We start from the raw sequence: 24,882 nt of genomic DNA on the forward strand, positions 1-24,882 counted from the left end.
CCTCCATGTGAGCAAACGCCTCAGGAGAGCTCAAGGTCATTGCCTGTGATGATGTTGAAGCAGGAAACCACCCATAAGAAGATTAAGTGGAGTTTCACAGTGCATTACCCAGGAAGTTGGGGCTCAAGGGCCCTTCCTGCCCTGCCCTCAAGGACTTCCTTTGCCACTCCACAAGGCAGGAGTGTTGGAAGCCAAGAACCTAGGTTGACCTGAAAACCCAGGTTCAGCCGTGTAGCTCTGTCCTCTGCACTTTTGCCCGCCTTGGATCAAAGGACTTTATGTACGTATCAAATGTGACCTCTAGACAGTGAACTTCAGGTGGAAAAGAGCTCACTGCTGCGTGCCCTGGAGGGTGCAAAACACTGCCTCGAACTTTGAGTTGAGGCTCAATAAATACCAAATTGCCTTGGCAGACACTTGGAAATTGCAAGTGCAAAGTGAAACCAGCAGATGGCACAGTTTCCTTCCCAAGAATCGAGTTTTGTTTATCTTGAAACTGTTAGCGTCCAGAAAAGACAAGTTTAACTTTCAAGCTCTCGGGATCGGAATCTCCCAGGGTTGAGAATCATCGCCTTCGTCCATATTTCCTCCTCATTTTACAGATAGGGAAACTGAGACTCTGAGAGAGAAGACCCACGAAGCTCTGAGAGCAAGTCGATTGCAGAGCCTGATTTGAATCCTATACTCAGGATACTAAGTGTGTGGCTCTGAGGTTCTTTTAATTCTCTACCTAGTAGCCTTTAATACTCTTTAATTTGCTTTTAGGTGTAGGTAGAGTGTGTGTGTTACAGGGGTGGGGAGTGGGGGATAGGGCACATTGTAAAATCTAACAAAATCTCTGTTCCAAAGTCTCCCAGTTTACCAGTTCTCATGCTGCTTGACGTTCCAGTACGAGCAATCTAATCTTCTGGTTTAAGCATGGGCCTCTGAGTTTATCTCCCTCTCTATCTGTCTCTGTGTCTGTCTCTGTCTCTGTCTCTCTCTCTCTCTCCCTCTCTGTCTCTCCCCCGCCCCCTGTTTCTTTTAAATTGGGTTTTCTCAAAGAGAAACTCATAACCACAGTGTGGGTAAAATTCTCAGACACCTTCCTCCCTTGGGAGGATAAGGGCTGCTCAGGGCCTAGACTGTGAAGATGGTGAGAGAAAGAGGAAGTGGCTTTGAGAGGAGCAGAACCAATAACACATTATCTAATAAGTTTTGCAAGGGTCAGTCCTGACCATACTCACCAATAAAGTCCCCCCAGTCAGGTTTGGTTTCGTTCCAGACCTCAAGGGACAAAGGCAGGCGGAGCAGCTGTGGTGAAGTGGTAAACACCTGTTGTAGCTGGCTGCTGGCCACTTGGAAGGGAGTGGAGGTGGGAGTGGGGATGGGAGAGGGAGGCAAAGCCTCCTGACCAAGTTCTTTATGAACTCACTTTGGTGTTGAAGCATTGAAGTGTGGCCCACTCTGCCAAACTCATTCCCAAGTTACTATCTGATTCAGTATATCCTCCCCCCCCGCCCCCGCCAGCTGGGGTCTATAAGTGCACCATTAGCACCCCACCCTGGGGAGAAGTGTCCTGGGCGTGGCTGGTTTTGTCCTAGCATATACATATACTTCTGCTCATACTAATTCCTCATATGTATTTTCAGAGGAGTCACCTTAAAATGAAGAAATGTAGATCTCATGGTGACTTTTCAGACAACAGCCATCTCAGAGTCAAAGCAGTATACCCTAATAGGTGAGATTGACAAGTTCAAAATCACTTAACCTCTCCGTGCCTCAGTTTCCTCTTCTATAAATGGGGATAATTGTATTTGTTTCATAGGATGTCATGAGGAATAAAATAATTAATATATGTAAAGCACTTTCAACACGGCCTGGCCCGTGGTAACCACTTTATATGGGCTAACTGCTGTCATTGCTACTCCAGAAGCACTTTTAGAGATAATCTAAATACTCCAGTCTCTCTCCACGTAACAGATGGGGAAATCGATGGTCCAGGGGGATGGTAATGACCTTCCTATGTTAGTTTTCTCTGTTGTGTAACAAGTTACCACAAATGTAGTGGGTTAAATCAACATGCGTTTATTGTCCCACAGTCTCCTGTGCTGGGTCAGGCGTCCCAGCACACTTTAGCTGGGTCCTCTGCTCAGGGTCTCCCAAGACTGTAATCAAGCCAGGGCTTCAGTCTCTTTGAGGCACAGGGTCCTCTTCCAAGCTCACAGGGTGGTGAGTAAAATTCATTTCTTTGTAGCTGTAAAACTCAAGGTCAACAAGAGAGCATCATTCCTATCGGGACAGTACCAGACCCTCTTCCAAGGGCTTCCAACTGATTCAGTCTGGCCCACCCCGGATAATCTCCCTTTTCGCTAACTCAAAAATCGATTCATTTGGGACCTTAAGTACATCTGCAAAATACCTTCACCTTTGCTATCTGATGGAACCTAATTGTAGACACCAGGGGGCAGAAATCTTGGGGGCCATCTTAGAATTCTGCCTATCTCCAAAACTCTGAACAGGGGTTCATTTATCTGGAGAGCTAGCTCTGGGTAGAACTTGGAGTAAAATCATTTCTGAGAATTGAGCAGGGATGCAAAGTGGATTTTGGACAACACTGGGCCATTTTTGTTTATGATCCTGCCAATCTTCTGAGGCAGCAGAACTGCCCACTGCACAGGACAATTCCTTCACGGGGTGTGGGAGAACCAAATAGATGTTCCCTTGCCAATAATTTGCTATGCAGTCTTGCGCCCTGCCCTTCTGTAGTCCCCTCTTGCAGGGCTGATCTGTGGGACCAATAGGATATTGCAGAAATGACAGCGTGTGACTTCCACTGTCTCCATTGGATCACTCTATGGGAAAAGCCAGATGCTATCCTGAGGACACTCAAACAGCCCCATGGGGTCTACATAGTGCGGAACTGAGGTCTCCTGCCAACAGCCAGCACCAGCTTGCCAGACGTGCAAGTGAGCCCCCCAGTGAAGGGGGCTTTGGGTGACATAAACCCTCTGATTGGCAGTTTGGTTACGAGCAGACTCTAGAACTCGCCTGCCTGGGTTCAAATCCTGCCTCTGTCCTTGGTAGCTGTATCAATTTGGGCAAGTTATTTAACGTCTTAGCTGCAGTTTCCCCATCTGTAAAATAGGGATGCTAACAGCACCCACTCTGCGATTATCGTAACAATTAAACGGGTCCATGTGTAAAACAGAATGGGTTCCTGGCACACGCGTGTGACATGGGGGTTTGCTTCCACTACCAGTTCCTCTTCTCATCTTCTCCCCAACCCCAAGGAAGCACTAAGCCAACATGGCACCAAGGAAAGACCACGAAAATCCAGAGCCCTGGGATTAAGGTTTTAATTTGCACAGACAAGCTAAGGGCAGAGGGTCCCTTGATCTAAAGGATCTTACCCACTTTGCAGGGTTACAAAGATTGACACGTTTAGAGTCTGCCAACTACAGTGCCTGCTGAGGCCAAACAGGTGACATGAGAGAAGCTAGTGGAAGGAGACTGGCGAGGCCGAGGACCACGTCCAGATGGGCTCCAGCTGTCAGCAACTGCCAACTGCTGCCCTGCACCCTGAGAGTGGTCAAACCTTATTTTCCCCAAGACAAGCGGGGAATCTGGATTTTTATGGGAGATGATCTCATTTTTATAGGTGGTGACTAATCCAAGGACTTTTGTGTTTGTTTTGTAAACACATATGACTGGCCTAGGTAGGTGAGACACAACTCACAGGCCACACGTGCCTGCTCTAACTTTCTTCCCCTCCAGGTCCTTTCCTGGCTCCTTATATTTCTGTCCCTGAGTGTCTGGCACCCCAAAGGGCATTCAGTCAGGGCAGTTATCCCAGGCTCCATCGATATCAAGGGAGGGACAAGAGCCCAGAAAAGGTGACTTCTTATGAACTTAAAAATCACAGAGGCAGGTGATCTAGAAAGTACCAAGTTTTATTACCTTTTTATCAAAAATCAGTAACAGACAACAATGTGAGTGCTCACTCCCAACACAGCCAGAGGAAAGGACACGGGGGTGGGGTTTGGTAGAGAAAAGGACCCAGCCAGCTGGGAATCCTGGGGTATGGGGGTGAAGGGTGTGGGAAGCAAGACTGATTCCCCTGAACCCCAGACAGTGGGGTCAGAAGATGCAGCCTGCACAGGGCTAAGCCACCAGGCCTCTCCTCTCTGGAGACGGAAGGTCAGATAACAGGCTCTAGAGCTTGGGCCTCATCATCTCTCCCCAACCCCACCCCACTTCGCCCAGGGTGACAAAGGTCATCCCAGCAAAGCTGGGGCTGTGACTCGCTAAGCCAGTTTAGTTCTCTAGCAGTGTTGTCCGATAGATGGAAATGGTCTCTCCCTGCCTGCTCGCTACAGCAGCCACTAGCCACACGTGGCAACTGAGCACTTGAAATGTGGTTAGTGTAACTGAGAAGTGGATTTGTAATTTTATATCGTTTTAATTGATTTAAATAGCCACATGTGGCCAGTGGTTACCGTATTGGCTAGTGCAGCGCTTCAATTTTCTCTTAAATTTGGAGAAATGAAGGAATACCAGCTGGACTCAAAGCAGAAGCTAGAAAGAAGGTAGAACTGGTCTTACTCCGAACTATTGTAGCCTAATGAGAAGAAGGCACCAGGAATGGGGCAAGAGAAAGAGGCAAAAACCCCACTCAGCCACATAAAAATTCACTCACTCAACCAACCAGCCAAGTTTAAATTGGAAATATCACACTTATCTCCTGAAAAAATATATTTATCTATTTTTCTAGAACCTTGAAAGAATAATAATATATTACAAGAAAGGAGACACAAATATCCCACCATCCCTTACATTGCATTTTGGGATCTGCTAGAAAACTATGTCTCGGCAAAAGCTGCTGCTTAGAGGAAACAGCTTCAGAAAGGGTTGAAGTCACAAAGAGGAGTGTAAAATATACTTTTAAAAATGGGGAGGGGATTTAAAGAAAAGGAAAGAGAGACCCTGTCTGAAGCTATAAATAGTAAAATAAAAAAAAATAATAATAAAAATCATATCTCTGGTTCTTTTCTCACTTTTGAGAAACAGAAACAAAAAACAGCTCATAAAATACAAACTTAGCAGGTTCTGTGGAAACGTGCAAGAGAGTGGAGGACGCCTCAGCACCTGTGTGCTCTGGCCCAGGCAGAGCCTCTGCACAAAGGAATGAACTGTCAAAAAAGACACCCCGCTCTTCTACGAATCCATTTCGGCGTTAACTTTCAGCTTCTCTCCCCGCCTCCTTGCTTCCCCTCCCTCCCCACATAAAAAAGGTTGATCTCCAAAAAAAGTCACTTGAAAGAGCCTAGAATGGCCCAAGATATATACCCACAGAGACTGCTGTAGTGTGGACAGGAGCGCCCCTTGACAGACACATCTTAAGGTGTGGGTGGTTCTAGTTCCTTCTCCCAGTTCCTGGCAGAGGGACCAGCTGTGAAGGGGAGCAGGAGGGAGCGGGGCGCTGGGGACGGATCCCCAGCAGGATTCATAGGACAGCTTCAGAGGGGCTCTGAATGAGGCATGGTCAGTATAGGCTCTAAGCTGGGCCTAGATTCTAAACTGGAAAATGAAGAAATGATCCAATCCTAGACTCTGCCTTCGGAAAGGCCAAGTGTAGCCTCATTTTTCTGCTGGAACGATCAAGAAGCGGCAGGCAGGAACACTAGAAGATGACGTCTCTCCTGACACTTAAGTCGTAGTCAGAGTTGGAGATGCCGACAGTATTAGGTTGCCCTCCCCCTACCTTACTGTTCACCCTCCAAAATCCTTCGGCTTCCCACCCCCCTCACGTCCAAGCCAGTGCCCCTGAGGAAGCTTCAGGCATAGAACTCGTTGGTGGGGGCTTTTTTGTAGATGGGTTTCTTGCCCAGGTCGTAGCTGCCTTCGTCCTTCTTCTTCATGCGGTACACCAGCAGCAGGACCAAAAAAACAGCAAAGAGGATGCCCACGACGCCGCCCACAATCAGAGCTGAAGGGAAGAGAGGGGACAGTGAGGTGAGAGCTGCTCCTCGGGACCTTGGGTGCCCTCCCTCAGCCACCTGGTCAATTCTCTTACGGCCTCACCACTGCTGCCGCCTGTGCCCAGCATGCTGATGGCTTATTTGATCCTCAAGACCTCACTCTTGAGAAGGGGGCCATCACCAGAAGTCACTAAAGACCACAGGGCCAGAGCGGCAAAGCCACCATTCTAACCCACATCTGCCTGAGTCCAAAGCCAGGCTCTTCCCCAGGAGCAGGCCAACTCCCCAGCAGCAGCCTGGCCCTAACTGAGCCGGAAGCCAGAAATATCCCATGGTCCTCTAGCTGTCCCTGTGTGCACACGAACCCACGCCAGCCTACACGTCTACAGACAGGTATACAGATCTATCTGCACACAAGTATACCCTGCCATACACAGGTGTAACACACTATCATGTCATACTACTATGTTATAGACTATTACAGGTGGTGGTTTATGACCCTACATATGTAGCTCAGTGGTTAAGGCCTAGCACTCACTCCCATCTCTCCCGCTTAACTGGCTGGGTGACCCTAGGCAAGTTCCTTCATCTAACTCATTGCAAAATGGAAATAATGAGTACCTTTTTCATACGTTTGTCCTAAGGATCAAATACATTAATCCACTTAACGTGCTTAGAAGTGCACGGCATATGCTCAATACTCATTAATTGTACACATCTGTGGTTTCTATCCGTGCCCCCAGCACCCTGAATCAGGCCGGCATGACAGCAAGTACTTAAAAAATGACACTCACGGTTTGACTCAGAGAGAAGCACAGCCCAAGGGCACCTGGCCAGTGTCGGGCAGATGTGGGCTTCTAACCCCGATGAGTGTATGTTCTCTGCACTACGCCAGGCGGCCTGAATGGCTCATTCCTGTTTGTTGTGGGGGCAGGGATGTCTCACAGAATCCTTTCTGTGGCAGATTGAGTCCCCTAATTCGGCCTTACTCAGCCTAAGAAGATTAATTTCCCTACACAGAATCGGGGCACAAGAGCCAAGTAAGGTTCTTTCTTGGCTAAAACTCTATGAAAAAGCTGTAACAAAGGCCCCCAGGTGATGCCAGGAAAAGCACAGGGGATATCAGGTATCAACCCCATTCTCGTCACCAATCACCTTTCCCTCTGATGACCCCAGCTCCTCTGGTAGGTCTGTGCCGGGACTGCCCACAAGGTCATGGTTCAAGTACAGTCTCAGAAATGGCTGTGGTCCTAAATTCAAATGCCAGGTTTACCATTTCCTGATTTTGTGACTTCGGGTAAGTTATTTGGCTTCTCGGGGCCTCAATTTCCTTATCTGTAAAAGTATCAATAACCATACCTGTCTGATAGAATTGTTGTGGGGACTCAAATGAGGGGAGCAATGTGAATCATAAGACAAATAGAAAGGACTAGATAAACCAAATTCTCAGGTGCTGCGTAAAAGGTGGGAATGGAGGGTCCCACCTCAGCTAGCTCAGTTAACCTCCATGAAGGTGTTAGACTTGTGTAATTCTAAACTAGAAGATTCAAATATTAATTTTTAATAATTAACTCCCCAAGTACCAAACCCAGGTGGTGAAAATGCTTGAAAATAAGAGAGAAAGACTTAAGGCGAGTGAATGACTCAGTTCTGTCTCTTGATACCTGACCCAAAGCAAGTGGTTTGCTTTCTCTGGACCATAGTGTCCCCATGTATAACAGTTGTTTTGACTAGATCAGTGGTTTTTTAAAACCACTTTTAAGGTTTTAAGGGGGAAAAATTGTCTTTAAAAATAGAACACTTAGTCAAGCAAAACCTTAATATAAATCCCACATCTGCCAGTTGGAAGTGAAACTGTGGTTGAAGATGGGGGAGGCTTTACCTCTAAAATACTTCTAAATAGTTTGAAACTTATAGAATTAAATGGTCTCTAACGGCCCCTCAGTTTCAACAGCACCCAACGCCACCTCATCATTCAGGAAGTAGTGCAGGAAAAGTAAAAACAATGTTGGCTTGTGGGGAGGGGGTATGAGGAGGCCAGGGTAAGGGCTGAGCTGGACCCAAAGTCACCTGGGGTTATACTCCCAGGGAGCCTCACCTGCAAGATGCAGACAAGATCTTTTATCTGTCCTGATGGAGGCAGGACACACAGGGCTCCTTCTCTGTACCTGGAGCCTCCTGGGAGCTACTGGCCCGGCTGGTTACTAGGAGACAGGAGTTACCCAGTTTGGGCCCAGGGCGCCCACTCACTAGGCTGGTCCATCCTTATATCTTTGAGGTTAACACATCAAACTAACAAATCAGAACAGCCTTTTACAGTTTGCCAAGTTATTTCAGATTCTATTTTTCAGGGAGTCGTTATACCAACCCAAGGAGGTATTACTATACCCGTTTACAGAGGTGGAAACTGAGGCTCATTTCTGCTGAGGTTCAAAAGCTTCTCAGCCAAAGTCAGAAGGCTGTTAAGCAGGGGGAAGGGGAAGCCAACCCAATACAAAGGAACTTCTGGGCTTTCAAGGGAGATTTTCAAAGAATGTTAACTTTTAATAATTAACTCCCCAGGTACCAAACCCACGTAGTAAAAATGCTTTGAAAGTAAAGAGGAGGACTTAAAGTGAGTGAATGACTCAGCTTGTCTATTCTTTAGAAGCCTTTGATGTACAGTTCTTCCTTTCTCTCCACCAGGCTGCACACAGTCAGAGCCCCACCCCCCAGGTGTAGTCCTTCAAGGCTGGGACACTCTGAGTGTGGCTGTAAGGAAGGGGCCCCAAGGAGCCGCATGGGCTAAGGTGTCCTTGCCTGTAGCACTGAACACTTCCCCTCTTCGGGGTACCCTGTGAGGAGCAGGGACCTTACCTGCCAGGACCTCTGTTCTCTCAAAGATGTTGCCGGCCTGGGCAGTGCTGGACATGGACACTCTGTTGGACACATCCTCGTTCCCTTCGAGGGATGGCGGAAGCCTCTTGGGGATGACCTCATTCTCCTCTAGTTCCTTGGGTTCGGTGGGGACCCGGCTCCCAGGTTCCGCCCTCTCAGGGATGTGGTTATGCAGGGGCACCTGAATGAGGGAGGACGAGAGGGGACAAAGACTCAGCATGGTTTGGGGAGCAACCCAGGGCAGGGGACAGGGACATTCAGCCAGGCAGGGAATCTGGTTCTGCCATCTTCAGAGGGGGATGGGTGAAGGTGGTCCTGGGGCAAAAATCAGCAACCTCAACAATTACACGGTCAAACCCTTCCCTGCAACCTTTCCAGCAGATCTGTCCCCAAATGAGTACAAATTATGTGACCAAGGGGGACAGGGGAGCAGGTGACCCCACTCACTGCTGCTTGGCGGCTATTCTTAGAGTAACCACTCTGGAGGGAAGTTTGGTAAAGCTGCAGAAGCTGCTTGCCATTTAAGGCAGCAATGTGCCTCTGAGACTCTGTCGGAAGGAGCTAATCAGAGATTTGTATATAAGATTTGTATGTAAGATGCTTGCCATGCCGCTATAATTTCAGAATTTTCCATTAATCAGGGAAATCAGGTGATCTATAATTATGCAGCTTAAAAAATAGGAAAAACACTTAATTATGTGGAGAAATATGACCATTTTAAGTGAAAGATGGCATACATATAACCGTGTATATAATTGATATTTATGTTGGAAAATACCTATAAAAGGACAGAAAAGGGGCTGGAAACATATCTAAGTGTTGACAGTGATTTATCCTTGCAGTGGGGATAGTGTACCAATGACCACGGTGGTGCCTGCCCAGGAAGAGGCCAGGGCCACAATTAAAAGCCTTCTTGCAGAGGAAGGTGAGACCCTCATTTATTCTGCCCCCTCTCAACAGGTGTTACAGAGGGGCAGGGGAGAGGCAAAGCATGGAGCTACTTACCAAGGGTTGGATTACTTTGGGGAAAACCTCGGGGTCCTCTGAGTCATCTGTAAATTCAAAAAGGATGTATGAGTGTGAGGTCAGTTTCCCCTTGTAGCCACAGCTGGCGGGAGTCCTAACTTATCAGCAGCTTCCAAATGCTCAACGTCCAGCAAGTCATCCCTACCCCAGGCTCAGTCACCTCATCTGTAAAACAGGGCTCCTAACCCCTGGCCCCCAGGCTCTTTCCCAGGAATGGGAAGCTGGCAGCTGGGCAGGTGCTTTGTCAGCTCCAAACCCTTGCTTAGTAAAGGGTGGATTCAGCAACCGACAGCACTACCGGTGAGCTGGTTAGAACTGCAGAATGCCGGGTCCCACTGAACCGGAATCTGCATTTTAACAAGATCTCCAGAGGACTCATTTACGAAAGCGGGATTCTAGATTGCAATATTAAATATTAAATATTAGAAATTACAATATCAAAACGTTTACTGAGTGCTTGGGTGTGCACAGAGCTTCAACTTGGTCCAATCGCGACACTGATTTACTGTCCTGTTTCCATTTTACAGACTCGGAAACCAAGTCTCTGAGGCCAGAGGTTAGCGGTGTGAACTCAGGACTATGTGACTCCAAAGCTCGAACTTTGAATTATTTCACCACTCTACATGTAGGAGGGATGTTTCCTAGTAGCTCTGTCTGGCCCAGAAGCCGGGGCCAGAAAGTCGCAGAAAACCAGGTAAAGCACCAGCCCCAGGTCCAGCCCCAAGAGGCCTGGGCACCTTCACCCATCCCCCTCTGAAGCACGGGCTTGTTCTTGGTTGGGCACCCACATCTCTGCCGCTGCAGGCCCCCATGTCTTTTTCCTTCTCAAAGGAAAAAAAACCCTCTATCGGTTCTCCTCCCCACCCCACCCTACCCTCACTATGCCTTTAGCAAGGTGCTCAGAAAACCTCGTTACAACTAGCCCAGGAACGGTCTCAGGGATGGAAAGGGCTGATCCATTACTTTTGTTTCCTCTTATCTGAGGGGGATGGGGCACGCTAGAAAAATCTCCACAAAAATCCAAGGCACGGTCACCCTCCTAGGAGAGGCCACAATTTCCTCCAGCCCCACGCCCCAGGCCTGTCCATCATACGCCCCCCACCATCACACCCTCCGTACCCAGATCTCCAGAGCCAGACAGCTCAAAGTCATCGGGTTCCTGATCGGGCCCCGTGACATCCTCGTCGTCTGGTAGGGCTCCGGAAAAGTATCGGCCTTCTAAGAGGTTTTGAGGGTCGATGACCTCGGTCTCTCGGATCTAGGGTGAAAAGAGCAGCCGCATCAACCAATAGCCCCCTTAATGGTCTGCAACAGCCCCTGAGCCCCGAAAGGCAGTGAAATGGTATTCGAGAAGGTAAACTAGGGTGCTAGATAGAGACCAGGCCAGAGCTTGGAGTCCCGGACCCTTCCTGGCCCCTAATTTGCTGTGTGACCTTAGGCAAATCTCTTTTCCATTCTGGGATAATAAAAATAATAAAGGCAGTAAAAATCAGAACATAAATATAGTACTAGGTACCATTTACTAAGCACTTGCTATGTGCCAGGCCCTGTTCTCAGTAATTCTAAAGGCACGTCATCACCCCGACTTTATAAGTGAGGAAAGTGGGCATTAAAGATATGAAATCGTTTTCTTTTGATGGCACGAATAGCAGATGGAGGAGTGAGAATTCCATGTAGGGCTGCCTGACTTCAGAGCCAGCGTCCCCACCCACATAGGCCGGCCAGAGGATACGCCGTGCCAGGGTTCTGGGATGCCGTTGCTGCTGATTCACTCACAGCAGAGAGGGCTGCTGGTTCTGGTCTTGTCCCCAATGGGACACCTTTCCCAGCTGAGTCAGGCAAAGCTGGGACAGGCAGGGCTGGCTCACCCACACCAAAGGACAGCCTCAGGTCAGGGCGCTGCCCAGCCTGGTGACTCAGAGTGCACGCATAAGCACACTCTTGCATTCAGCTTTTTAAACATCTCCCACAGATCTAGTCTGCCCCAACACCATGCAGGACACAGAGAGGCACAGTTCCTGCTGGTCACAGCAGAATCTTAGGTCCACCCCACTGAGAAGCTTTCAAAAGGAAAATACCAAAGGTCCAGGGAAGCAAAGAACCTCCCCAAGGTCCTATAGTACCTCAGCTACTCTGCCCTGTGCCCTAGAACTCAGGAGGGTAGGAAGCATTTGGAATGTCTACCATCCTTTCTCTTAGCTCCTGGGCTGGGGTTCTGTCTGCCTCCTGAATAGCAGCCCTGGGCCAAGCTCATTATTTCACTAATTAATTCAAAATTTTAAGTGTCTACTATTGTCAGAAGTCAGGGTTTCAATTAAGTTCAATACACATCCCTCCCCAACACACTCTCAGAGCCTCTAACTGCAGGAGGTCGGGGCTCTGCTCAGGACTACAGAACACCACTACCTGGAGAGGTCTTGTGTCATAGGATTTGAGCCCCAAATAGGACAGTGACTTGCCCAAGTTCACACAGTGAATTAGCTACATAAGTCACAGAGGAAAGAGGCCAGATCTCTGTTTCTGACTGCCCTAGGCTGTCTTTTACCCAGATGAAATAGCCAGTGACACAGAGGGGAGCCCGAGATGGAATATCCGTTCCTAAGACAAGGTCACCATCTCAGGAGAGGCCCAGGCGCCTCCTGTACTGCCTCCACTGGCTGCTGGGGAGAGGCGGGTGGAACCTGACTATCAAGCCCTCTTCAACCCCCACGAGGGCATAGGCTGCATTCCCGGAAGGCAGCAGGGTCAGGAGGGGAGGAAGGCAGTGGGCAGACACCTCCCGGCACAGGCACACACATTCACCGCAGGGGAGGAGACTCTATGCCGACAGCCTGGCACACATGGGGGTGGGAGCCAGAAGGGGTTAAGCCCCGGGTAGGGATGACTTCATGACTCCGGAATCGGGAGCTGTTGAGCTGCTGGCGCTGGAATACCAGCCCCCGCACACAGTCCCGTGCCTGTGGCTTTGGTTTGGCAGCTCAAGAATAAGGTTCCTCCATGGTTGCAAAAGCTGCTTATACCTAGGGCAGGGTCCCTGTGCTCCTACCTGTTCTCCTGATGAAAATTTCTCTGGGGCCCGGAACCTGACAGCAGGACTGCCGTGGCTTACCTAGCTAAACTAAGCACTTAGCATGAAGTAGGTCCTCATAGTAGGTCTTTTTTTTGCAGAAGTGGAAAGAGGAGGTGGAGGCTCAGAAAGGTCAAATCACTTGCCCAAGTTCACACGGGCAGAAACATGGCCGCACTGGACCAGAACCCAAGCTTGGGTCACCTGAATCTTTAACCACATACATATAATATACACATGCACATAGAGTGCCCTGCCTAGCCAGGTAGAAGGAGCCCTGTTCAGTGGAGGTCAAATCAGCCCAAAAAGGAAAGACACCAGACTGGCTGTGGCGAGTCAGAGTTCAAAGTCCTCAAGATAGGGGCTGGGGTCAGATGCATGGGACTGTTTCAGGCTAAGACCCTCCATCCTCCTTCTTGCCCCAGGAGCCATGGAATGTTGCTTCTTCGTTTGCTTTTCTTTCAGTGTGTGAAAGTGCTAAGGGGTGTTTCAAAACAACCCATGGAATCAGCACACTGATTGGTCGATGGTAACTACCTCCGTTTACACTGGTGAAATAAAGACTAAGAGGAGGCGGGTATGAAGCCAGCAGCAAAACTGTGGCTGAACTAGATTTGTTCACAAGCAGCGCCCTTTGTGGTCACCTGGTCATCCTTAACCCTTCACATTTATACCAGGTTCCTGGAGAGGATAGGCAGCAAAGGTCACACCAGGGATTAGCAGCATGGCCAAGATCAGACCTCGTGAGATGCGTATTTGGGACGTAAAAGGATGGGGGTCCCTAAAGGCCGCATTAGATGAGACTTGGTGCCCTCGTACAGCAAGTCAGGGGAACTGGGAGAAGCTCTGGGAGGTGGGCTGATGGAAGATGCAGGAAATTAAATTCTTCAGCTCCAGAAGCTCCCTCTCTGCCTCGCTCTGGCCTGACCCCTGAGGACAGGTGAATTCCCAAATAAGCAGGAGCCCTTTAAGACAGGACCACAGTGCAGGAGGTTGTGGGTCTTCATTCCTGAGTGTGTCTGTGTGTGAGGGGGGGCGGTGGTGGTTGCCAACAGCCCCCTCTTCCCTCACACTCTTCAGCAAGACCCATTCAGTCTGGGGTGGCTTTGAAGAACCAGGCCACCCAGCAGCCAGGCTCATCCCTGACCAGAGAGGGACCCCACCCTGCTCCTGGCTAAGCATGTGGTCTGTTCTCCTCAGCTCACCCCACCCCTGCCCAGGGAACGTGTATGCACATGCGTGTGCATGCACAGGCACCCTCTCTGTGCCCTCGGGTCTCCCTGTGTCTTTGTCCTTCTCGCAGATGCACAACAGAAACCACCAGGTGAATAAGGCAGAGGTTCCGGGTCCCACAGACACCGCTGGCGCCATGAAGGTGGGCACCTGGAGTTGGTGCCTGCAGGCTTAGAGATGCTATCCGTGGAATAGGGGTAGGTGCTCTTTTGCTCTAAAGGGACTAACACGTGCCAACAGAAGATATCTGAAGCCAGAGTCCAGCAGTCTCATTTTATAACCCAGCAAACAGATTAAAAGATGAGGGGCTTTGCCAAGGTCACCCAAGCAGCTGGCAGCAGAGCTGGACTTAGAACCTAGGTCTTGTGGCTCTCAGGCTGGAGTTGTCCTCCCTCCCCCTCAAAGGTTTTGGCTGCCCCAAAGGGTCTCAGCAAATCCGCAGGCAGCAGCTGTCACTCTACCCAGTCCTTAGGCTATAGGCATGAAGCTAGGAAAAGGTCACCAACCCTATCCCAAAGTCCTACAGCTTTAGTCACCCAGGACAAGCATGGGAGCTGGGGCGGCTAGCACAAGAACCCGCTATGTGCCGGGCACCAAGCTGGGTTCTCTACTTGAGCTCATTTTACGGGCACAACAGCTTCATAAGGTGCTCTACCCATTTCGCAGGAAAGTTCAGTTGAGTCACTCATCCAGTCACACAGCTAGAAATTGACAGAGCTGTGATTCAATTCGAGGTCTTTCTCGGGACCATGACCTTAGCCACAACGATATGTCTCACTGCCACCCACGCTTCACCTCTCCACCCCAACCCCACAGCCCACACTGCCAGGCCAGGGCTCCAGGGCACCCCTTCCCTTGGAGAAGTCAACAAAGGTGAAAGCGATATGGCTTAAACAAAAGAATAGAAACTTGGCTGGGGCGCCAGGGAGAAGAAGTTCAGGGTCAGGGCCTGGTTAACTATGAACTGCAAGGAAAAGAGGGAAGAGAGCCTGCCCCCACCTGGCTCTTCCCCAGGGGAGGTAGGGTCGGGGACTCTCTTTTCTTAGGAGGACGACTGGACAAGCCAGATTTGGGGAGGAGGTGGGATGGGAAGCGCCCTGGGCTCCGTGACTAAACCCATCAGAGTGATCCAACCTGGCAGATCTCCAGAGCGGGCCATTGAAACAGTCACTGTTCCCCCTCACCCGCCTCTGAAGGGTCAGCTATCCCCCAGAATGAGCAAAATCTGGGGCCCACGATCAGAACTGTGCACCTTGGCAGCAAGGAAGGGTCCACTAGAGCGGTTACTTTAAAAGGCAGATCCACAAGCAAACCACCTCCGGACTCTATGAGCCTGGGGGCTTAGTTCCCATCTTGAATCTGTTTCTTCTTTTTGTAACCAGAGCTAGTGGCACCTTGCAGGAAGAGGAGGACTAAGTGAAAAATGCATCAGGTGTGTGCAAGGGACTCAGCATGTGGCCTGGTACACAGCAGGTGCTCAATGAGTAGCAGCTATTATTAAGCCCTACCTGCCTTCCTTCTGAAGGGATTAGTGCTCCAAGGGTCAGAGGGACCTGGGAAAAGACATAGAAGCAGTTCCACTGCTAGAAAGAAGGTGGTCGGTGGGTGGGGAGGTGCTTGGCAAACCTGGAAGGGACGTACCCTATAATGGGTTATCATTTTGCTTCTGAGACCAGATGCTTTTCAACAACCAATCAGGTCCCTTCAGACTCTGCAAGAGAAAAAGACCCTGAGATGGGCAGAGGGCCCCCCTAAAGCCACACAGCTTGGAGCACCTGTGCTGAGCACATAGCAGCCGAGGAAAGAACAGTAGGTGTACTTTTCCAAAAGGATCAAACAGCAATGACCAGAGATGCCTGAAATTCTACCTGGGACCTGTATTCCCAGAGTATTTCCTGCTCTGCTTTGGGGACGAAAAAAATAGGTGGAAGGTAAAAAGAAACCACATTCCAATCCATGACCTGGTGATCTGGTGCCCAAAGGGTTAAGCCAGGTCTGGGGTTGAGGAAGGGGGTTGAGTGTTGGCTCTGCCCACTCTGAGGTCAGGTTACTCTGAACACAATCACTCAGTAGAGAAGCCAGGCCTGGCACTGCCAGCAGCCAGCTTTTCACCAACCCTCCCCCGCCCCAGAGCAGCCCATTCCCACAGCAAGGCCTCCAGGATCCTGGGGTGCCAGCTAGGAATGGGGGCAGAGGGTGGGAGCATCTGGAGCCTCTGTAAGTCTCCCCTGCCAAAAGCCGATGTCGCACCCCTGTCACTAACTCCCCGGGCGATCTTGATAGATTCCCTCTCTGGGCCTTGATTTCCCCTCCTGTGAAAGACAGTTCTCAAAAAGACAAGCCTCCCTCTGTCTCAGGCTTGGTAACCAAGCTGGGCACTGCTCCGATTACCGGTGGAGACAGTGGGGAGGGGCCAGCTCCCTCAGGGCCAGGAGACAGAGGTGCATTGAAGCTGGGGTTTGTAATCTAGGCAGCGGATTCGTGGTCCTGGCTGGATCCAAGGGCGGGACGTAAACAAGCCTCCCCATTCTGCTGATAGCCTTGTCTCCACTGATTAGATCAGCTCTGGGTGCTGGCTTCCTGCCCCTTCAAAGCCTCCCCTGCCCTGTGTGGGGAATCCACCGCTCCGGAAGTCCGTCTGTCCCACACACATCTCTCAGCCCGGCTTCCCCCAGGACAAGGAGTGTCCTTACTCCTAGGGACCTGCCCAGCCAGGGGTCACCCCTGGCCCCATGCCCTGAGGTTCCAGTGGTACAGCTAGTCCCTGCAGGCCTGGCTATGACCGGGAGGCTCCACCAAGTCACTGTTTCCACACACACCAGCCTCTCCCCGCCTCCCCTTTCCATTACCCCAGGTGTCACCTGACTAGCAGCCTCTTCTACTGTGCCAGGGAAAACTAGGGCAGCTGAGCTCCCGGGCTTGAAGGACAGGGAAGGGGGACATGAAGAATAAAGGGGGGTGGGGGGGCTGAGTAAGGAGGGCCTGGCCAAGGGTGGGGTGGGGAGGTAACAGGGAGGGAGCGCAGAGATGGGTAGAAAGTAGGGGGGACTTCAGAAGGCCAAAGCTGGAAAGAACTGTTCAGAGCAAAGTGATCTTTTGGGAACTCCTGGAGCCCTCTAAAAAGGATAAAAAATTTTGAACCCCGAGAACTGTAACCATCGGTTTACATTTTCAATGTGTGTATAGACGCCACCTCCCCAAAGCCAACCTCTGGCCAGGTTAAGAACCCTTGTGTAGCCGCTAATAATAAACTAAACTTAAGCCAGCACTTTACAAGTTTGCTAAACATCGATTATGACCCTTGAGTGACACAGGTGTTTTATAGAGGACTCTGGGGCTCCCATCAGCAAAGTGACTTATTAACTGCATGTCGCTGGGTGAGTGGCAGAGCTGCGATGGCAACTTAGGTTTTCCTGGCTGTGAAATGTACCACTTTATTGTCACCCAGCCTCCTGCAGACAGGGCCAGGGGACTTAGAGACGTAGGACCACACCAAGGTTGCCAGTGAGTTAACAACAAACCAAACCCAGAAGTCAGGTTTCTTGTACATCTAAGGGTTAAATCAGGCCCCAACTGTTGACAAATGCCTTCTCCTCCTCCCTCTCTAGGCACCAGGCAAGGAAAACATAGGAAAACTGGCTTTCCAGAACACTGTCCCTTTTCTGTCCATTGCCAACCCCCCTCAAAGCCCAGAGGGCTGTTCGCAACTCACTCAGCTTCCCTAGGGCCATAAACACCGCCCCTCCGCCTGGGTGGGATGTGTGTGACCCTGAGTCTTGTTGTGCCCTTTGCAGACCTCCTGCCCCCTCTCCCAACAAGGCTGCAAACTGCTCGGCAAGGGGTTCCTACAGGTCCCGGCAGGAGGGGTGCGGCTGCCTGGAACTGGTTCTTGATTAAATATAAACCCATCTGATAATTAGCAAACAGCCCTCTTCTAAGACAAACAAATAGCAGATTTGGGCTCTATCAGCCCCACCCTAGACTCCTCCCTCCCCACCTCGCAGCTGTGGGTTAGAACTGGGGGAGGGGAGAAGGGGAGAAAGCGTTCCAGGGGCATTGGGAGTGGGTTCCTCAAAGGTACCAGGTAGCATCCAAATGGCCTGGGCAAAGATGGGCACTGTTGCTAAGACTGCCTCCTCCCTACTAGGCACAAAACTGGGAGCTTTACTTGAAGTCTTACTTCAACTCCAGACCTTACAGCCCAGGAAGCTGAGAGATTGTGTGGCTCTTTGGAGGCCAAGTAGCGGGTAAGAGGTAAACTTCACACCTCTGGAGCAAGGTCTGTATAACTCCACACCAGTGTTTCAATGCCTCTAGCCAGTCCCAGGAAGCAAGTAGCGGGTGTCTGAAAGACCAGAGACCGCGGAGGTCACATCCAATGTGGACTACGCCTGCTTCGCTCTACGAACTCAGACCAGTTGCATTGCAGCCTTAGTTTTGCTTTAAGGAAAAAAAAAAAAAGCAAAAAGCATTACCTGCTCAGCAGAGGCCAAAAGGCCAATTTTGAGGACTGGCTGAACTCTACCCTTTCAAAGTCCACGCCCAGGCAAGGCACTGTGAAGGTCTGGACCTGGCGCTAGTATTTCTTGTATGTCCCCTCAAGGCCCTGGACCCCGAGATGCTAACCTTCTTTAACGGTCTCTCAAAGAACAAGGTAGAAAACTCAGGAGCCCATTCCAACACTCCCACTCAGAGCCATTCCATAGCCAAGAGGTAGAAAGGAAATGGGTGACTCAGGCAGGCCAGCTAGCTCTCTCTTCCAGTGACTCACAGAGCCCTGTCCAGCCCCTTCTCCCGATTTTAAATGGTCATTTGTAGATCACACTCAGCAGTCCAGGAGGCTGAGGACAGTTAGGAGTCAATTCCTCCCAGGAGGGAGCTGGGGCTGGGGTGGGGAGCCCTGCCTGGCTCTCCTTGCTCCTCATCCAGGCTGCTCAGAATTCCATCCAAGTCCTTGGAAAAGCCTGGACGGCAGGAGCGGAACGTCCCCCTAACCCTAGCTTCTCTCGTTCAGGCTCTTGACCAAGAAGGCCAAGAAGCTCTCCGGCTCCTATCAGGGGGCTACTGGAACAGGAAGGACCCTGGAAGGACTCATTCTAGAGTTGGGGACACTGAGATCCAGAGATAAGCCTATTGCTCAAGGTCACCTAGCAATTCAGAAGTAAACCCCAAGGTATTTACCTCTAACCCAGCCAATTTCCTGATCTGGAATGTTCTCTGAGGGTACTCAAAACAGACACCTTGTGTTATCAGACAGACCTTCTTCTGACCTTGGCAAGCCACTACATTCCTTTGAGCATCAGTTTCCCCGTAAAAATGGAGATAATATCTGCCTCACGGCATCACCAAGAGGCATTCATATCAGTAATAAATTACCTCCATGCACCTTTTAAAATGAAGTTACATGCCTGAATGTTATTTATTCATTCATACAAATGTTTCCTGACTACTAACTACCAGACAGGAATTTTTCTAAAAACTAGCAGAGCAGAGTTCCTGCCTTGGGTGTTTGTGGGTGGGTGGAACAACTCAGAATTTGGTGGGATCTATTCATTCCCTCATCAACCATAACTTTCTTCAAGGGAGAGAATGCCTTAGATGTCTTTATGATTTCCACAGCCTTTTTCAAAGCATAGGTACTTAATTATTAATAGAATACCTGAGCTGGAAAGAGCTCTTGAGGCCACTCAGTTCAAATCCCATTTTACAGATGGAGGATGTCAACCCAGAGAAAGAAAGAAACCCAACTTCATGGAGTCCCCAAACCGTGACCCAAATATTCTCCTGGGTGCTTGATAGCTCTCGGGGCTTCTAAGAATTTCAAAGAGCTCTCACTGATCACTCAAGGGTCCTAGACCCTTGGGTTTCCGCCCCAACCCTACTTCTATGCAATCAAAGAGAGAACTCTCAGAGACCAAAACATCTCTAAGCTAAAGTACAATGGTAGGTGGGGGATGCTTCCCCAGAACTGGCTGGGCCTGGTGCCACATAGGTGGGCTGTGTCCTGGGCAGCAACACCTCTGGGCGGGGAGCGGGGGTTCTCAGCTCCCAAAACAAGGCTGCCTGTAATTGGCCAGGGAGGGAGTGGCAGGAAAGCAGTTCAGGGAATACTCCCAGCTGGACAGGAAGAACTGGTTTAGGATGGCAAGCCCCGCCAAATGAAGAAGAGGCTGGGTGCTCAGCCTAGATTCTCTTCCCGAAACTTGTAGCACCTAGGGAGTGAGGGGCACCCCCCAAGAGGAGGGCGGGCCTTCGGCTTAAACTTAAAATTTGGGGAGGGACCCCAACAGCATTATTGGAGGGAGACTGGACAGAGATTCTGATGGCCTGGATGCTCTCAGCTACCCCAAGTGGAACCTATTTTACCTCTCATTCCTTCATCTGTAAAACAAGCATAATACAATCCCCACAGGCTTTTCGTGGAGTGTTTTCCAAAGACCCGACCTGGCATAAGGAAGCACGCAATAACTCCTAACTGCTATTAGCAAAAACCTTCTCCTTGGGCCTCATTTTCTCCATCACCTCCATGGTCTAATCCAACTATGATAAGGTCTGATTTTTCCGGCCACAACCCTGGGAGGAAAGGGGGTGGTAGGCTCAAAAGGGGAAGCCCTGTGACCCAATTAGAGGTGGAAGGTTTGTGACATTGGCCAAGAATGGGAGTGCTGAGGTCAGGATTAGAGAGAAGGACATCCCTCTCAGGAAGCAGCTGCTCAGGCCTGACTTCTCCCCCAGCTGATCGGTCACCATACGCAGGACTGACAGCCCTCCTCCAAACCACATCCTTCTGATTGCTCTTGGGACACAGCTGTCTGTTCCTCACTCTGAAGCACTGAGCTGAGAATGGCACATGATTGCCCATGCAGTCACCTCAAAACCTGTGGGGTCTTTCCCCTTCCTCCCACACTGCTGAGGCAAACAGGAACCAACATGACATGCCTTTGGATGACCCCCACAACTGCTGGACTGCAATCCATCCTTCAGGGCCTAGTTTAGAGCACTGCCCCAGGGAGCAGCAGCAGGCTTCAGTTGAGTCTTTGGCTCAGCCACTAACCTCTTGTCAAGGTTGCCCTGAGTTTAGGGAAGTCATCACCTCACTCTGAGTCTGTTTCTTGCCATCTTAGCATTCCTTGAGGCCGGCCAACCCCAAATCTTTAGATTCTAAACTAATCTCAAGTTACTCGAAGATGAGACACAAATGCAGCCACCCACAGGCGCATCAGACGACAAGATGAGAGCAGAACTCGGAAGTCTGGCTGCCTAAATTTGATTCTGACTCAGCCCCTCATTAGCTGTGTAACCTTGGGCAAGTTATTTAGCCTCTCTAGCCTCAGGACCAGTTTAAGAACAGTAAAAAGGGCTTAAGTTAGTGGGTAGAGCCATCAGAACAGCCGTGAGAAACCTATTAGAACATTGCCAGGCACAACATAAGCCCTGTGTTATTTCCCATCACTGCGTGCCTGCATCATGCTGGAGGCGTTATTGCTCAGGGGTCGACTTTCCCTTAAGTAAGCCTAGAGAAATAGGAGCCCCATACAGGAACTGACAACAGGGACTCACTTCCCCCAAAATAGTCCTCACAAAATAAGGGGCTTAAGGGCAGGAAGGCGGCACAAAGCCAAAGCTCCTGGGGCAGGGGGCACAGATCGCCTCTCCCAGCAATTCCTGCACCCCCAACTTCCCAGAGGACACTGCCTCCCTTTTCCCCAGCTGGCTGCTGGGACGAATGGAGCATCTGGGCTTTGTAAACTACGACAGGGACCAGTGGGCTGTGAGTAGGAAAGCCTTCTCACGGCGCACTGAGGCCTTCCCTCCCCAGCCTCCTTCACTTCATTCCAGGTGGGTGCTTCGATTTCCCGTTCTGCATTGAGCAGAAATAAGTACCCTTTTTGCATAGCGCAGGGGCTCAACTCCCGGTGAAATGCTGAACCAGAGCCACCTCTCCCGTTCCCCCTGGAAATAGTAGTCTCAACTTCGTAGGAACCCTAAAGAAGCACTGGTCACCTACCGTCCCACTCGTCCAATACCCTTTGTGCAGACAGAGAAATTGAGACTCAGCAGGGGCAAGGCCTTGCCCTAAGTCACAAGCCAGTGGCAGTGCTGCGGCCAGAGGTGAGGTCAGGGCTCAGTTCTCCAGTCCGCGGGTGTGTGAAACAAGGCCCCGCACACTCCTAGACTCCTCCCCGTTTCGAGTACTTGCAGCCCCTCTCACACCTAGGCATCTCGGATGCTAAAGCTGCCTGCTCTGGGCGCCCAGGGGGCGAGAAGGGGAGTTCGAGGCTCCGAGCCTGTCCCAGGATCACCAGGGAAGGGGCGAGAGCGTGTGTGCTGGGGGGAAAGGTGACACCGGCTTAGTCACGTCCCAGCCTAGAGCCCGCGGCGGGGCTGAGGCCAGGGGAAGGCGGGAAGAGCAACAAATTGCGGGCGCACAGAGTGTGGAGGAGCCACCCCCAGGGCCTCCCCGTGACCTCGGAGCCAAGTTTCCAACAAAGTTTCCCCGGCCTCGACGTCTCCTTGTGGGGCAGCGTAGCGCCCTGATCACCCACCCTCTTCCAGGCTCCCAGGAACAAAGGAGGCGCCGGTCCGCCTCCCCACCACCCCCGCAGAAATCTGCAAGCACCTACCGACTCTGCGGCGGCAGCCGGGGCGCCCACGAGGAGCAGCAGCAGCGCGAGCAGGCGGGCTGGGGCCATAGCAGCGCAGTCCAGGGAAGGCGCGCAGGCGAGTGGCCGCCGCGGGCGCGCGGCCCTCCTTATAGGCGGTGGCCAGCCCCGCTCCGCCCCGCCCCTGCCTCCCGCCTCCCCCCCGGAATTCCCCGGGAAAGCTGGGCCCCCGGGGCGCTGCGCCTGCCCGCGGAGCTGGAAACCCCAAGGGACCCGCCTCCGCTCCGCACCTACCCTAGGTCACCGTCCTCCAGGAGCCCCAACCCGATTTATTTGACTCCCTGCTAAGCAGGTCCCCAAAGATCTCTGCGCCTAACCCCGTTTTATAGTTGGAGAAACTGAGGTCCACGGGCTGAAAGGCCTTGAACAGGGTGGTCTAAACAGACCAGCGCCCTCAAACCGGGTACACTCTCCTCCGAGGGTACCGAAAGCTTTCCAAATGGGACACGAACACGGTAGTTTGAAGAGGCCAGCGAACTTTTTCTGTAAAGAGCTAAATATTTTAGTCTTTGCGGGCCATACGGTCACTTGTCACAATTAACCTCTAGGGTTGTAGTTCAAAGAAAGCAATAAATACTTAAAATAATGAGTGTGGCTGTGTTCTAATAAAATACTATTTGTGGACACTGAAATTTGAATTTTATAAAAACTTCACATGTCGCTAAATATCATTCTTCTTTTTATTTTTTTAAAAACCATTTAGAATTGTAAAAACCATTTTAGCAGTGTTCTGAACAGAGCCAAGCCATGGGCACACTCTTTGGTCTTAGGGTGGCTGATCTCTATTTTAAGGGATTTTTTTCCAGATTTTGAGCATCCTAAAAAGTTTAATCTCTTGGAGAACTGGTCTGCAAGTTTATCTCCATTCTCAGATCTGCTTCCACATTTGTAAAAGAAAATCTCGTGTCCACCTTATCCCTGTATCCTCCTAACAGTGCATGGAAAGTGGGGGATGGTAAATCCTCTGGGGCCCCAAGTACAAGTACTGTTGGAATTATTGGGGAGGGGACCATCCTATGATAAAGTACCAAAGATGCCTAGCCTTATCTCTTCTTCGTTTTATATGGTTTAAAGACATAAAAATATAGTATATGATATAAAGACATATATATATATGTGTGTGTGTGTGTGTGTGTGTGTGTGTGTGTGTGTGTGTCTTTCTAAGGCTGAAGCATGGCTTCAGAGTCAGAATATTTTGGCCTCTGTGGGTATATTATAAATTCATATACTTTATAAGTTGGCAGTGACTTCCTCTCTTCCATCCCATCCCTTAATTACTATCAGGATGAAAATCTTTTGGGATTTTCAAGAGAGCCTTGACAGTAAAGCAAAATTCAAATGCTGACCATGTTCTTCCCCACAGATTTAAAGGTAAGCAATTTTTTTTCAGCTATTCTCAAAACCCTTCCCCAGAATTTGGAAATAAACTGAGAAAAATGAATGAATTTCATGTCAGAATAAGAAATCCTTTTGCAAGTCAGATGGTTTTTGCAATCTTTGCTGCTCACAGAATTGAAGGAAGGCCTGATCTACTTGTCGGCTGATAGACCATTAAAAATAATTTTGGGTGATAGATCACTATGCGATTTCACCTTGCTATAACAAAACTCCTTTCGTTCCTACCAGCTTCTTTAAGAAAGGAGGGTTTCTCAGCACTTAGAGTAGGTGGTGTGCTGATGAATGTTTAACGAGGAGGGGAGGGAGTCGGGAGGTGCTAATGCATACCATTTGCCAATTTCTGTGATGTAAGTACTCGCCTGTAGCTGAATTCAAGCTGCCAACGTGATGTCACTGAACGTGGAGTTGGCTAGAGAGGAGCAGTATTTCTACCATAGAGATACAATAGGTGCAAATAATATCAAGAGTATAGACAACAGTAAAATGTAGGAAAATAATTAGGAAATTTTGAGTTTTGAGTACTTAAGTCCTTTGGTTTTTATATAGTTTATTTAATTGTAAGTTTCTAGAATTTTACTTTTAGTAATAGTTATAGTTAAAATTCCTAAAACTTGAACCAGTACAACCTGGCTTTGGCACATCACTGCTGTACAGCTTT

At 50.1% G+C, this 24,882-nt stretch overlaps 1 protein-coding gene across 1 annotated transcript; it reads right to left on the reverse strand.

The window, feature by feature from the left end:
- Positions 1-3,913: 3,913 nt before the first annotated feature.
- Positions 3,914-22,944, reverse strand: SDC4 (syndecan 4). Its single transcript, XM_039864432.1, has 5 exons — positions 22,788-22,944; positions 10,983-11,121; positions 9,843-9,889; positions 8,817-9,018; positions 3,914-5,968 (listed from the first exon to the last, which is right to left on the reverse strand). The coding sequence occupies exons 1-5, from the start codon at positions 22,854-22,856 to the stop codon at positions 5,817-5,819; spliced, it is 609 nt and encodes a 202-aa protein (XP_039720366.1). The 5' UTR covers positions 22,857-22,944; the 3' UTR covers positions 3,914-5,816.
- Positions 22,945-24,882: the final 1,938 nt, after the last annotated feature.

This window comes from Pteropus medius, unplaced genomic scaffold (assembly GCF_902729225.1).
Source record: "Pteropus medius unplaced genomic scaffold, Ma_sr-lr_union100, whole genome shotgun sequence".
NCBI classification, from domain to species: domain Eukaryota; kingdom Metazoa; phylum Chordata; class Mammalia; order Chiroptera; family Pteropodidae; genus Pteropus; species Pteropus medius.

Coding starts and splice junctions, on each gene's coding strand:
- SDC4 (XM_039864432.1), bottom strand. CDS start 22,856: ATGGCCCCAGCCCGCCTGCTCGCGCTGCTGCTGCTCCTCGTGGGCGCC. Junction 9,019..9,842: donor CCAAAGTAATCCAACCCTTG/GTAAGTAGCTCC, acceptor TCCCTCATTCAG/GTGCCCCTGCATAACCACAT. Junction 5,969..8,816: donor GAGAACAGAGGTCCTGGCAG/GTAAGGTCCCTG, acceptor TCTTCCCTTCAG/CTCTGATTGTGGGCGGCGTC.